This window comes from Mytilus edulis, chromosome 3 (assembly GCF_963676685.1).
Source record: "Mytilus edulis chromosome 3, xbMytEdul2.2, whole genome shotgun sequence".
Lineage (NCBI taxonomy): Eukaryota > Metazoa > Mollusca > Bivalvia > Mytilida > Mytilidae > Mytilus > Mytilus edulis.
Window position 1 is genome coordinate 42,262,969 of NC_092346.1, and position 12,952 is coordinate 42,275,920.

General features: G+C 31.6%; 2 protein-coding genes across 3 annotated transcripts; one reads left to right on the forward strand and one right to left on the reverse strand.

Moving 5' to 3' along the window:
• Positions 1–514: 514 nt before the first annotated feature.
• On the reverse strand, positions 515–3,197 carry LOC139515266 (uncharacterized). The gene is made up of 2 exons (XM_071304831.1): positions 2,670–3,197; positions 515–2,038 (listed from the first exon to the last, which is right to left on the reverse strand). Exons 1-2 carry the CDS (start codon positions 3,195–3,197, stop codon positions 515–517), a joined length of 2,052 nt encoding a protein of 683 aa, XP_071160932.1.
• An 812-nt stretch (positions 3,198–4,009) lies between these two features.
• Positions 4,010–12,732, forward strand: LOC139516534 (arpin-like). Of its 2 annotated transcripts, none has more exons than XM_071306702.1 (6): positions 4,010–4,169; positions 5,618–5,693; positions 9,346–9,475; positions 9,813–10,028; positions 10,718–10,866; positions 12,443–12,732. In XM_071306702.1, the coding sequence occupies exons 1-6, from the start codon at positions 4,081–4,083 to the stop codon at positions 12,449–12,451; spliced, it is 669 nt and encodes a 222-aa protein (XP_071162803.1). In that variant the 5' UTR covers positions 4,010–4,080; the 3' UTR covers positions 12,452–12,732. The 2 variants fall into 2 exon arrangements, with proteins under 2 accessions (XP_071162803.1, XP_071162804.1); XM_071306703.1 differs by having other exon boundaries at positions 10,769–10,866.
• The last annotated feature ends 220 nt before the right edge of the window (positions 12,733–12,952 follow it).

Here is a 12,952-nt window from a genome sequence, read left to right on the forward strand (position 1 = left end):
TTAAACAAAAATGTGTTGATTTCTTGTCTATAAATGATTTATAACAACTTACTCAAATATTCTAATGATTTGAATGTTATGTATATATATATATCAATGAATTTAGTTTTCTCTTGTTCTACAGACAGTTTAAAGTTAGTATGAATAGTGCATTTACATAATATGTTAGAAACTGTAAGCTTTGTAATATTTGTACTGTTTGTTCTTTGTGAGGGCCTCAAGGTAGATTAGCGAAAGCTAATTGAGTCACCCTCTGTAAATAAAGTCATTACTTACTTACTTACTTACTTATTTGTAGTTTAAGTTTAAACATATTTTATTGTCTAAATATACAATAGGATTGGATACAAGTTATAACAACTTAAGAAAATCCTCTCCATATAAGTACAATATACAAAATTTCAAGATGACAGCAATTAAATATTTTAGTACAATATGAAAAATATATACAATTTTATATTATGTTTAAACAGTATAACAGTTGGATACGAGTACATTTTAAGATACAGCAATATTAATCAAAGAATCTTTTTGTATGGCGTATATAACTATGTACATTTCTGAAAAAGATTGTGTTTTGTTCAACAGTAATTTCGTCTGTTCCAAATAAAATATGTTCTATAGATATATCAGCTAAGTGTTGAATGTTTTTAAAGAGCTGATTTCTAAAGTTTATGTAGAGTGGACATTCTAAGAAAAAATGAATCGAATCTTCTAATGGACACCCACATTCACAACTGGGGTCATTTACTAAATTAACCCTGTATAAATCAGCTTTTAAAGGACTACATCTGTGTCGTAATTTTGTATGTAGTATATTTTCTATCCTGTTTCCAATGAAATAATATTTAGGTACCAAAAAAGAAATATCATTTCTCCGGATAGTGTTTTTGAAATTTGGAGATGATTGTATGGATCTAATATCTAATGGTAATAAATTCCATGTTCGAATTGAAGAAGGGAAAAAAGATTTAGAAAATATGTCCAATCTACATCTTGGTACTCTATAGTGAGAACGGTTTCTAGTATTATAATAATTATCATCTGTATAATTCGAAATACAATCCATAAGATATTCTGGAACATTATTGTTGTGTATTTTATGCAATAAACATAATTTACGTCTATTTCTTCTAGAACTCAAAGTTTCCAATCCAGTTTCAAAAAGTAGGGATTCTATACTTGCAAATTGCGGAAGTCCAGTAATAATTCTGGCTGCCTCAAACTGCAAGCGCTCAATTTTTTCAGAATCTCTAACACAACATCCATCCCATAGCTCACATGCATATTCTAAAAGTGGAAGTATGTATGCAAGATATATCTTATTAAGATTGTTTCTGTTAAGAATATATTTCAATTTTCTTAGAACAAAAATTTGTTTAGTGGCACTACAGCAAATGTTATCTATATGTACTGACCACTTACAATTATCAGAAAAAGTAACACCCAAATGTTTATGGTCATCAACCTTTTTAATCAATTCTCCATTAAATTTCAAATAAATAGGCTGTGCATTCTTACGGAAATTAAAAACCATATATTCTGTTTTCTGAGGATTAAAATCTACAAGCCATTGTTTTGACCAATCATTTAATGTTTGTAGATCCTCATTTAATCTCCTTTCTATATCTAAAGCATTGATTGAAGAATACACAAGTGAACTATCATCGGCAAAAAGTCTAACTAAACACTGAATTTCATCTGCTATGTCATTTATAAACATCAGAAATAATAAAGGCCCAAGTACTGAGCCTTGGTGCACACCTGCTTTTAATGTTCCAAATGCAGATTCTGAATTTTTTAGAAGTACTTTCTGTCTCCTATTACTCAAATAATTTTCAATCCAACCCAATAAGTTGCCTTTTATGCCATAAGTTTTGATTTTTTCTAATAGACCTTTATGCCAAAGTCGGTCAAAAGCCTTTGATATATCACAAAAAATCATACACATAATTTCTTTATCTTCCATAGCTAAACAAATTCTGTGATAAATCTCAATCATTTGATGAAATGTTGAATGACCAGGAACGAAACCTGACTGGAATTTATACAATAGCTTATGTTCAAAAATGAAATTAAAAATATGTTTATAAACTATTCTTTCAAAAACTTTACCCACACAACTTAACAATGCAATAGGACGATAGTTTGAAACCATCGATTTATCCCCTTTTTTGAAAAAAGCTAAAACATTAGCATCTTTCCAGCAACTTGGAAATTTGGAGGTTCTCATTGAACAATTAAATATAAATAATAAAGGTACACACACACTATTAGCAGTATATTTCAGCATTTGATGACTAATACAATCTTCACCGGATGCTTTACCAATTTCCAAAGATTTGAGTATGTCTTAGGGGGAGGGTTGAGATCTCACAAACATGTTTAACCCCGCCGCATTTTTGCGCCTGTCCCAAGTCAGGAGCCTCTGGCCTTTGTTAGTCTTGTATTATTTTAATTTTAGTTTCTTGTGTACAATTTGGAAATTAGTATGGCGTTCATTATCACTGGACTAGTATATATTTGTTTAGGGGCCAGCTGAAGGACGCCTCCGGGTGCGGGAATTTCTCGCTACATTGAAGACCTGTTGGTGACCCTCTGCTGTTGTTTTTTATTTGGGCGGGTTGTTGTCTCTTTGACACATTCCCCATTTCCATTCTCAATTTTACTTTAATCTCATCCTCCGTTATTTCATCAATATCTAAGCTATGTTGGGTACGAAGTGGTAAATCTGGAGGTGTAACTCCATCATCCGAAGATGTAGAAATATTACAAAAATATGAGTTAAGCAAATCTGCTTTTTCTTTTTCACCAACAGAAATTTCATTAGTATTTGGATTTATCAACGGAGGAATCGACGTAGAACGACATTTACCCATAACTTTTTTAACGAGAGACCAGAATGCTTTCGGGTTTTTGTTTGACTTTTCGTCCAAGAGACCATTAGCGTTTAAGTAAAACTGTTCCTTTGCATGAATAATCATGTTATTTACTTTGTTACGTTGAACTTTGAATTTTATAGTATTTTGTACAGTTCTAAATTTCCGTAATTTTTTATGAAGTCTATCACGTAGTCTAATCTCTTTTCGAATTTCCGAGTTAAACCACGGTTTATCTGATGATCGAATAGTGACAGTTTTAGTAGGTATAGAATTTCTAGCAATTTCTAAATATTTATCTGTGAAAAAAACTGCCATTCCGTCTATATCGTCTCCAAAAGCAGTCAAAGTAGTTTGCCAATCAAAATTCTGAATATCATGATTAAATCTAGTAAAATCTGCATGTTTATACAACCAAATAGTTCGTGTAAATTTTTTTTCGCTAAAATTCGGAATTTTTAAATATACTTTTGTAGCATTATGGTCACTCATTTGTCTATTTATATCAATAACTTCAGTAAAGGTAGCACAACAATCTTCAGAAATTAAAATTGGATCTAATAAAGTAGCTCTCCCAGATCTGTGATCAAATCTGGTCGCTTCTTTAACAACATTTTGTAAACAAAAAATATTCATTAAATCATTTAAAACATGATTGTGTTCAGTAAATAAGTCAACATTTAAATCACCTGTAATTATAATCTTAGTTGTATAATTATATGCTTGTTCAATTGAATGTTTAAAATTTTGCCAGAAGGGATGACTTGAACCTGGTGATCGATAAATAGCACAAAGTAAAATTTTGTGTTGAGGAAAATCAATTTCTAGCCATATAAGTTCACCGTTTTCGAATTCTAAATCGAATCGTCTCTTAGTTTTTAGTATTTCCGATACATAAACCAAAACACCCCCGCCAAAACTTATTTGTAAGACAGCGTGCAACATAATCACATCTCAAATCTTTTATACTATAACCATTTTGTAGAACATTTTTTATTCTCTGTAAGAAATAAAATTTGTAAATTAATAATATTGATCGACTTTACTTAACCTAAGAAATCAATAAAATAAACAAAATTTGCAAGAATTTATTTGAAAACACGGAAGCAATTATACTTGTCCGGCATAGGTTTTGTATTTAAAACATCACAGCTGTTTCCGGGTTTATTGTTTGTAAACATTGACCAGGTTGTTGAAAAACATGAGTAGAATTTATAATGATAAACCTTTATCAAACTTACCACTAATCACAGTTGAACATACAGAATGGAACGTTGAAGGGAAATCAGGGTAAGTCAATTAAATACACTAGATGCTTTTGTAAATCCCAATAAAATATATTCATCTTTTGTAATGCCACTTATTTCCAGGTCACCTTATTGTGATATGTCGAACACTATAAAAGGAAACTTTTAACTTGTCATTTTGTTTGGCATGGAAAGACCTTTAAGTGCAACTTAGTGTTTGTGCTGGGGTCTTAGGATGTGTTATTCTCCACTCAAATTTAAGATGATGGGTATGTGTGCTGGGGTTCGAGCCCTTTTTTCTACATACATGTAATACATGTAGTATATGGTACCATGATACTATTAAACTGTCAATATATTATGTCCCAGCTCACTTATCATTAATTTTTATGTATTTTGAAGAACTGTATGATGCATTTTGAAGCAGTTTAAAGTTTTCTAGTGGCAATTAAGAAAACGTACACCTCGTCCTAAGTCACTGCGGAATCTGAGGTTCAACTTAAAGTCATAAGAAACCTCAAATTAAAAAAAATCATGCATATGTTTTTTATAACTAAATGGATAGTTTTCATTATACAACTTATGTACATATACTTTTTTCTGAGGAAAATTCTTTAATTTGTCCACATGTAGAAGAAGTTTACTTATTTTTAATTGCTTGCTTCCAGGAAGCAATTCACCGGACATATTTTCCGTATGCATAGTGACCTGAGCGTAACCCTCCTCGTAAAAATTCGGTGATCGCAATACGCATGGGTCTGTCATTAAAATAAACAATTATCTGATTGTAAATGTTAAACACGTGCTCAATATCCATGCTTTTTGTTATGTGTTTACTATAAGGTGACAATCGGTAAACTTCGGCTTTAAAACACGGCATTTAATGAGCAGTCATATTTTTTAAATCATAACAGACAGAGAGAAAAAAAATTTGACGATTATACGATATATTTGCGTAAAAAATGACAAAATCGTGCTCAGAGTTCTAAGTTTATGATATATACATGCATTGGTTCAAGAATTGGATAAACATTATTTTTCACCACTCACTGGTTTCATATGACTTTAACAAATAACCCTGGCTACATGTATGATCCTATTTACCATGTCAACACCTTTCCGATACTATAAATTTATTTGTCTTTATTTATTTTGGGGGTCATATTTAAGTTCACATGCATGTTTAAGTTCTTTGGCTGATATATACAGCACTCGCATTAGACTCATCTTGCTTGTCATGATTGATTGAATTTCATATCCTATTCCATGTTTTCAATGATAATCAAGCTGAATAGTTTATAAATGTTAAATATGTGTATTACCTATACAGATTATTGTTGTAGAATTTTAAGTCTGCTATCTACATGATCTATATCTCATTTATATTCTAATAGTAAATATCCACACATTCTGATTTTTTCAAAATGTATATTTTTTTCCCATTCAGACGATTAGTCATTTCGGAATATAAAATGTCTAAATATCATTTAGGGGTACTGGTGTTTTGATTGAAGGAAATGTACGGCGAAGATCAAGGGTGTCAGTCAATACAAAAGACGGAAACAAGGTATGTATATCATGATGGTTTTGTCATAAGAAAAGTTCGTGCTCCGCGTGTTGCACCCCTCGCCACTCGTGTTGCTCGTGTAAGAAAAATAACCCATTGAGTAATTCTAATTCGGTAGGTCACATGAGGAAAATAGGACGGAATTGTGGTTACGGTGATTGTAACATATCCGTCGTCATCTGTGAAACAGATATTCCATAACGAGCAATCAAATCGTGATGGCTTCCTCTAAAAATTCTAAAGAATGATGTAAACTTCAAATAGATCTTCACATACTTTACAGAGATCTTTTGTTGTAGACACAAGTAAGAATGTGTGACGACCTGCAGATGTCCTGAAAATGGTTTTTGTGTCGTCGAGTTAAAAAAAAGTAAATCACAAAAAGCATAACTCCGAGAAAAATTCAAACGAAAATCAAATGACAAAATCCAAAGCTCAAACACATCGAACGGATGGATAACAAATTTCATATACCTGACTTGCTACAGGCAATTTATTATGCATAGAATGGTGGATTAAACTTGGTTTTATAGCTACATGTAGCTAGGTTAAACTCTCAGTTGTATGACAGTCGCCTCAATCCATTTTATTGACAACGATGTGTGAATTGACATTTTATACATGAAATATGTATTGAATTGAAAATAATTTGAAATATTTTCGCTCCATTTATACAAACAATAAAGTACTTGGAAGTGGATAAATATTAAAAAATGTTCTTTTATTCAATTCTCTTGAATCAATACATACTCATACAAGGTTTTATACTTATTTTTATGACTGGACTGACGCTTCGAACAGAGTTATTTTTGTATCAAGGAATGCGATTATAGTGCTTTTAATTAACAATTCGCAGTGTAAGATACCTTTTTTTTAAGTTAAGGTAATAGTTTACAGAGAAGGTTCAAGAATATGTATTATATGTTGATGCTGCCAAATCCATCGAATTGACTCATATATCGATTTTTGTACTCATAGGTCTATTTTATGTTTCATGAAAACACGTTGTTCGATTTAAAATAATAATAGTAGACAATGTTTGACGTATTCTCTTCAACGGATGAAAATCGTGTCTTCTTGCTTCTGTAATTGCTTACTTTTTTAGGATTCTTCATTTATATAAAAAAATAAGGAGATGTGGTATTGATGTCAATGCTACAATATCCACCAAAGTTCAAAGAGTGTCACAGATGGAGGCAATTATAAAAAACCTGTAAGACCTTCAACAACGAGAAAACACTTCATTGAGTGGAGTGCATAAGTAGCGAATATGTTATATATAATTAACGCTACTGTGTCTATTTCCCTGGGGGTATATAGCAAATGCATTAATCAGGAAATGGTGTTAAAGGTGTAATCACTCTTTGGTAATGTCGTATATAAGGACAATTGCCAGATAGTCTGGAGTCTTGTATTAGCTCTTTATTTTATGTCTACATGAATCTATGAAATTCAAAATCATTGTAAGCATTATTTGTCTTCATTATTACTTTGGAATGAGCTTTCCACTATAGATTTACTAGATTTGCAGTACATTGTATAAAGGCTTTCACAATAAATTTCAATCCTAATATATGTTTTTATTTCCACTTAAGTGACAACAAAAGTCTTCTTTTCCGATTGAATAAGTTCTGTCTTAGAGACTATAGAAAAACAATCTCTCATTGCCTTTGTTCATCGATTGATAAAAGCAGAGATGAAATAAAATTTGTCAAATGATATACCAAAACGTGTCATTTTCGCTTCACCTCATACCAATAATTCGATACAAATGATTTGTCTAAGGAAATGATAGACCACAAATATGTCATTACTATTTTTTACATTGGCCAACAAAGTAGGTAATAAGTATTGAATCTTATTGGTCACCCCTGTAATGTCTTCTTATATCGCAATTGCAGAAGGTATGATTTGTAATAGTAGTGGGCTAATACTAATCAGCTGCTATCTTGTGATCTACAGTCATTAAAGAATAGAGACACATAGATGTTAGGCAAATTAGTAAATGGATAGACACTTTAGTGGTTTTAATTACCAATAAAGAATTCATGATGGTCCGTTAGAACATTTACACAAAACTGACTTGGCTTTTGAAATAATGAGTTGCTTAATTGCCTTCCTGTCCCTACAATGCGATAGATAATGCAGGGGAAATTTAATCAAGCAAGAGAAAGCAAATGGCCATATTCCTTTCTTCATTTAAGGAATAATCTTGAAAAACATTTAGTTTCAACAAAATAGAACAGAAGTAAGCCATGATAATGCAAAAATCACACATAGCATCGTTTATAACAAAGTTTCCAGAAGAACTTCTCTTTGGCGGAACAAATATACGTTAATTTTGGTACCATACGATTTGCTAAATGCACAAAAAGAGTTCTTCTCTTGAAAATTTCATTTATAATGTAACATGCTTTGTGTTTACATTTGGAAAAAAATTAACGTACATGTAATATTTAGGCCAATTTGCAAACTTAAGCAACAAATAGTGATGAATGTAAGTTGTCATATTAAAAACATGGTCGAAAGAATATTCCAGCTTAGTTACATTGCATCCTTGTACCGTTATTTGCATTGTTCTCTTTCGTAGTGCCTTTGACTTATTCTGACCTTCTCGTACAATAAAACGCTATAAGATGTTGTTTTTGTGTTTTATAAGATTAAAGACTTGTGTTTTTATATTGTAAGTATTAGTGTATAATCTTGACTATAAAATGTGAAGTTAGTTGTACGGGGAGTATCTTTTTATATTCTGAGGAGGGGTAGGGGTTCAAGTTTTGTTCGTCTAATTTTGGAACAAGAGGATTTTTTCAGTTCAAACGATTACAGCACGGTTAACTATAGCAGCAGGTGAGGTAATTTTTCTGACTACTGCTTCGTATAGACTGCATTTCTTTTTTACATTTAAAGGGTCATGGTTTTAACTGTCTCTTTTCGAGTAAAGGAACGTCGATCAGAAGATGAAAAATTGGTTCCCTTTAGAATGCAAACGTGATAATATACTATAAACAGATTCTAATATGACGTTCTTCTTTAATTTGGGTACAAAGCCATGCTCTAATTCGAATAGAACATGGGCTGCACGTAATGAACGTCACAATTGAAATTGTAACGTCAGATGAATTTTGAACAAAGCCAGAGATGAACATGGACATTTTTGTTGGTGTTGCTCGCTAGGAAATTAATAAAAACATTCTAAAAGTAAGTTTAAATGTTTCTGGTTTTTTTTTATTGATAAACTGTTGATTTTTCCATAACGTTTTTGTTCATGAAATCAAAATGGCAACATTTGTAGCGTCTATTTTAGGTCCGCTTCGAAGTACAAAAGTTCAAAATATTCCTATTAGAATCGAAATAATTCGATCATGGCATGCTCTATGCTCATTTTAACATGGTTAGGCATTATATTTGTAAACATTTAATACCTCGCTTACGCTCGGTGTTAAGATATTAACAAATATAATGCCTACCCATGTTAAAATGAGCATAGAGCATGGCATGAAAGAATTATTTCTCAAGTCAGCCTTATGATGGTGACAATTACGTCAGAAAAGAAAACAAAGAGTAAAGCGAATCAAAAGTCAGATATTAAACGCATTTCTTTGTTTCTAGTCAGAGTGTTGTGGTAATACCATTTCGTTCTTTATTTCAGAAAAGATATTTTGTTCTTCATGTTGATGTACAGAAAGCACACAAAAGAACATTTGACAGTTCTGGAAAAGAAATAAACCCAAATTTCAGTGAAACACAGAAGGTTGGAACAGGATATCTTAATAAATACAGTAAGCATTTGTATCATTGGGGAATATTTAACAAAACATATCTGAAAAAAATATTTCTTTTTAAAATTTGTACCTGATTAAAGTAACTCTGAAAATTTTAAATGGCAGAACGGGTCTTTTATGGTGACAATTACTGCTGTAAAATCAGAATGTGTTGATGATGAGCTAAATATTGCTTATTCAACAATGTTTTAACGTACAAAACACGTAAACAAATAAAACATTTTATTAGAAACCATTCCTAACACCACTCCTCACCACCAAAAAAAACCCAACAAACTGTTTTATACAATTTTATACGTTTGTAGCTTAATATGTGTGTTTGTTTGTATTCCAGAAGTGGAAGCTAAAGGTGAAACTGATAATATAAATAAACAAGAAGTACAGAAACTTCTACAAAATGATGAAATGGACCAGATATATCGGAAATCTTCTGCACTTATTTCGCAAGGATGCTTATCGTTTTGGCTACCAGAATCCAAGTTAGAGGATATAGAGATTTTAGATGGAGATTCATTACGGATAACAACAAAGAAGAACAGTCCTTTAATAGGTTTATTTATTAGGGAAAAGACAGGTCTTGGGTTAAATACGCATAAACTATATCACATTCAAAGCGTCAACGAACTAACAATGCCATAACAACAACAAATAAACGACAAAAATACAAAATAAAACAGTCTACACAACCCAATAAAAACACTTAAAGACTGAGCACCACAAACACCACTAATTCCAACGGGTATTTGATACACCCATGTTGTCAACGAGGGTCAGAGCCAAATAAATTAAGGACAGGGTATCAGTCTAATCTAGATCATGACATGGATTAACAGTGCTTCATAATAAAGCTTGACAAGACGATTTTAAATACCTCCAAATTATATATTTGATCGATAACGGTATAGGACAATGGCGAATTTATTTACTGCCGTTTTTTTGTACTATTATCTGAACTTTGTAATTGCTACTCAGCTAATCAAAATGCTGTTTTATGCACACGCAAAAAAGGAAAAAAATGGTATGATTACCAATAAGACAATTAACCACCAGAGTTCAAATATCAAATGACTTGGATATAAGCAATTTAGCAATTTCAATTAAGCTATATGCATTTAACAAAAAAATATAACTGATTTCTGAAAACAATCAGCCTAAGTATAAAAAATGTTTTCTTCAAATATATAAATAAATACATTGATTGTATAACATAAGTAGAATTATTAAGGATTTTATTTTCAGAAAACTTAACGAAAGTGGAAATTGATTCGTCAACTGTGTCAAATTTTGCAGGAGAAGAAGTTGGCGCAATTTGGACTGATAAAATTATGTCTATGAAATCTAATGAAAGAGAAACGACTCCAGCTGACGATAACAACGACGACGAATGGGTATTTATTTATCAGGAACTACCTTATTTAGGGAACGGCCATTTAACTTCAAGGAGATGGATGGACGTTAAACAACCAACAATCAATCAAGGGGAGGGGGATTATGTTTGTTTTTTAAAATATTTTGAATCCAGATTTTCCAAATATCTTATATATAGTATTAAGTTTCTGAAAAAAAATGATCGATAGCATTTTAAAACTAAATAAAATGGTTCGTGACTTGTGCAAAAAAATAATTATGACTAAAAAAATCAATCCCCCCTTTTTTGAAGTTAAATGGTTGCTCCCTTAGCGTTCCTAAAATGATGTAGCATTAAACTGCTTGGTTCTACCACGTGATTGAGAAAGGAAACTAAACATTGAACTAATAATTGGATGAGAAAACTCATTTACAAGGTCGATTTTTAAGACCATTTGTAAATAGACCACAACAAAAATATAAAAAACAATCAAACCATTTTTATAAAAGGAAGGACATACTTTCCAGACAAAAGATGAACTCAGTCGCTAATGACAGAGACATATAATACCATTTATTATATCTTCGTATTTACTGAGCAAAATGATCTTTGTTGACTGTTATTGTAGAATCAGTTTAGTGATTAAAGATTGCATCTTCAAGCTACTAACACGATAAGTCTGGGAAAATATGTTTGCCAATGGTGTCCGTATTGATCCTAATTTTAGTTAATACCCTAGATAATTTTATAGGGATTTTCGGTCAAGGCAAACCAAATTGATGTTCTACTTTGTTTTGCGTTCGCTCAGTGCTAGTACGTTCATAATTATTTCAGATCAAGAACAAACTCAGAGGCGGATTTAGGGGGGCAGGGGGCCCGGGCCCCCCCTTTTTGGGAAAAAATTTGGTTGCTTATATAGGGAATCACTGAAGCGTGACTAGAGCGGGCCCCCTCTTAGATCAGTCAGTGGGCCCCCACTGATGAAAATTTCTGGATCCGCCACTGAAACACATAAACATTTCAGATTGTTTTGTTGGATTAAGGAAGATAATGCTTTTGAAGAACTAGATTGAGTTTGTTATAGTTTCATGGGAGTTTTTTTACTTTGTGTATATTTTTCGTCCTGACTGTGACTTGAAGGGCTTGAAATATTAGACTTAACACGAAACAAATGATAAAAAAGACATCGAACATGGCCATGCAATAGTTTGTGCCTTATGTAGTCATAATGAAATGTATTTGAAAATAAAAATTCTGTTTCTGTTACTAACGTAGCTATGACCAAGCATAATTTCAAACATTTCGAAATTTCAAACATGGTCCAATAAGTCATGTACAATCATAGTAAAGCTCGAAAACGATGCTTATTATTAATACTGCCTAATGATGGATAAACAATTATAAGGCTCATTTGTTGTTTAACGTGACCAAGTTTTAATCATTGCGCTAGAGTTTCATGTATTTATATGGGCTTTAGCACAGAAACTGTTAAAGACCATTTTAATAAAGATATATGGTACACTTTCATTGTAAAAAATCACAAAGATCATCGATCTAGGAAAGTGTTTGTTTGTATCTTACATTTTAAAAAATCTACTAATCTTTTTGTTTTTCAGGATGACTAAGTTCTTACTTATGGGAAATGAATCTCAAAGGAAGATAAGAATCTAATGAAATTATACATTCTACACAGACTTCAGTAATAATATGGGTTTTTATATTTCCGTGATGATGGAGATATTTTGACAAATGAGCCATGTAACAGGATTATGTTTCGCTGTTATGTAATAGAACAGGACTGTAAATAGGAACTAGTATTGAATTGTTACAATTCTAGTGTTAACTTACGTCTGTTTAACAGGTTCAAATTGTGCAATAAAATAATTATACACATGCTTTTAAGAAAGAGTATAATGTCTTCCTTTTTTACAGCATATACAGGTATTAATGTTTTTTTTCTGGTAGATAGTTGAATAAGCCTGGTGCATTTGAGATAAAGGGGGTCAACAGTAATCACATAAAAAAAAACGGACAATTGTATGTGTAGAAAAACTATGGAATTTTTCTATATCCTTATATTTAAAAATTTCCTTATTTAGGGAACGGCCGTTTAACTTCAAGAAGAT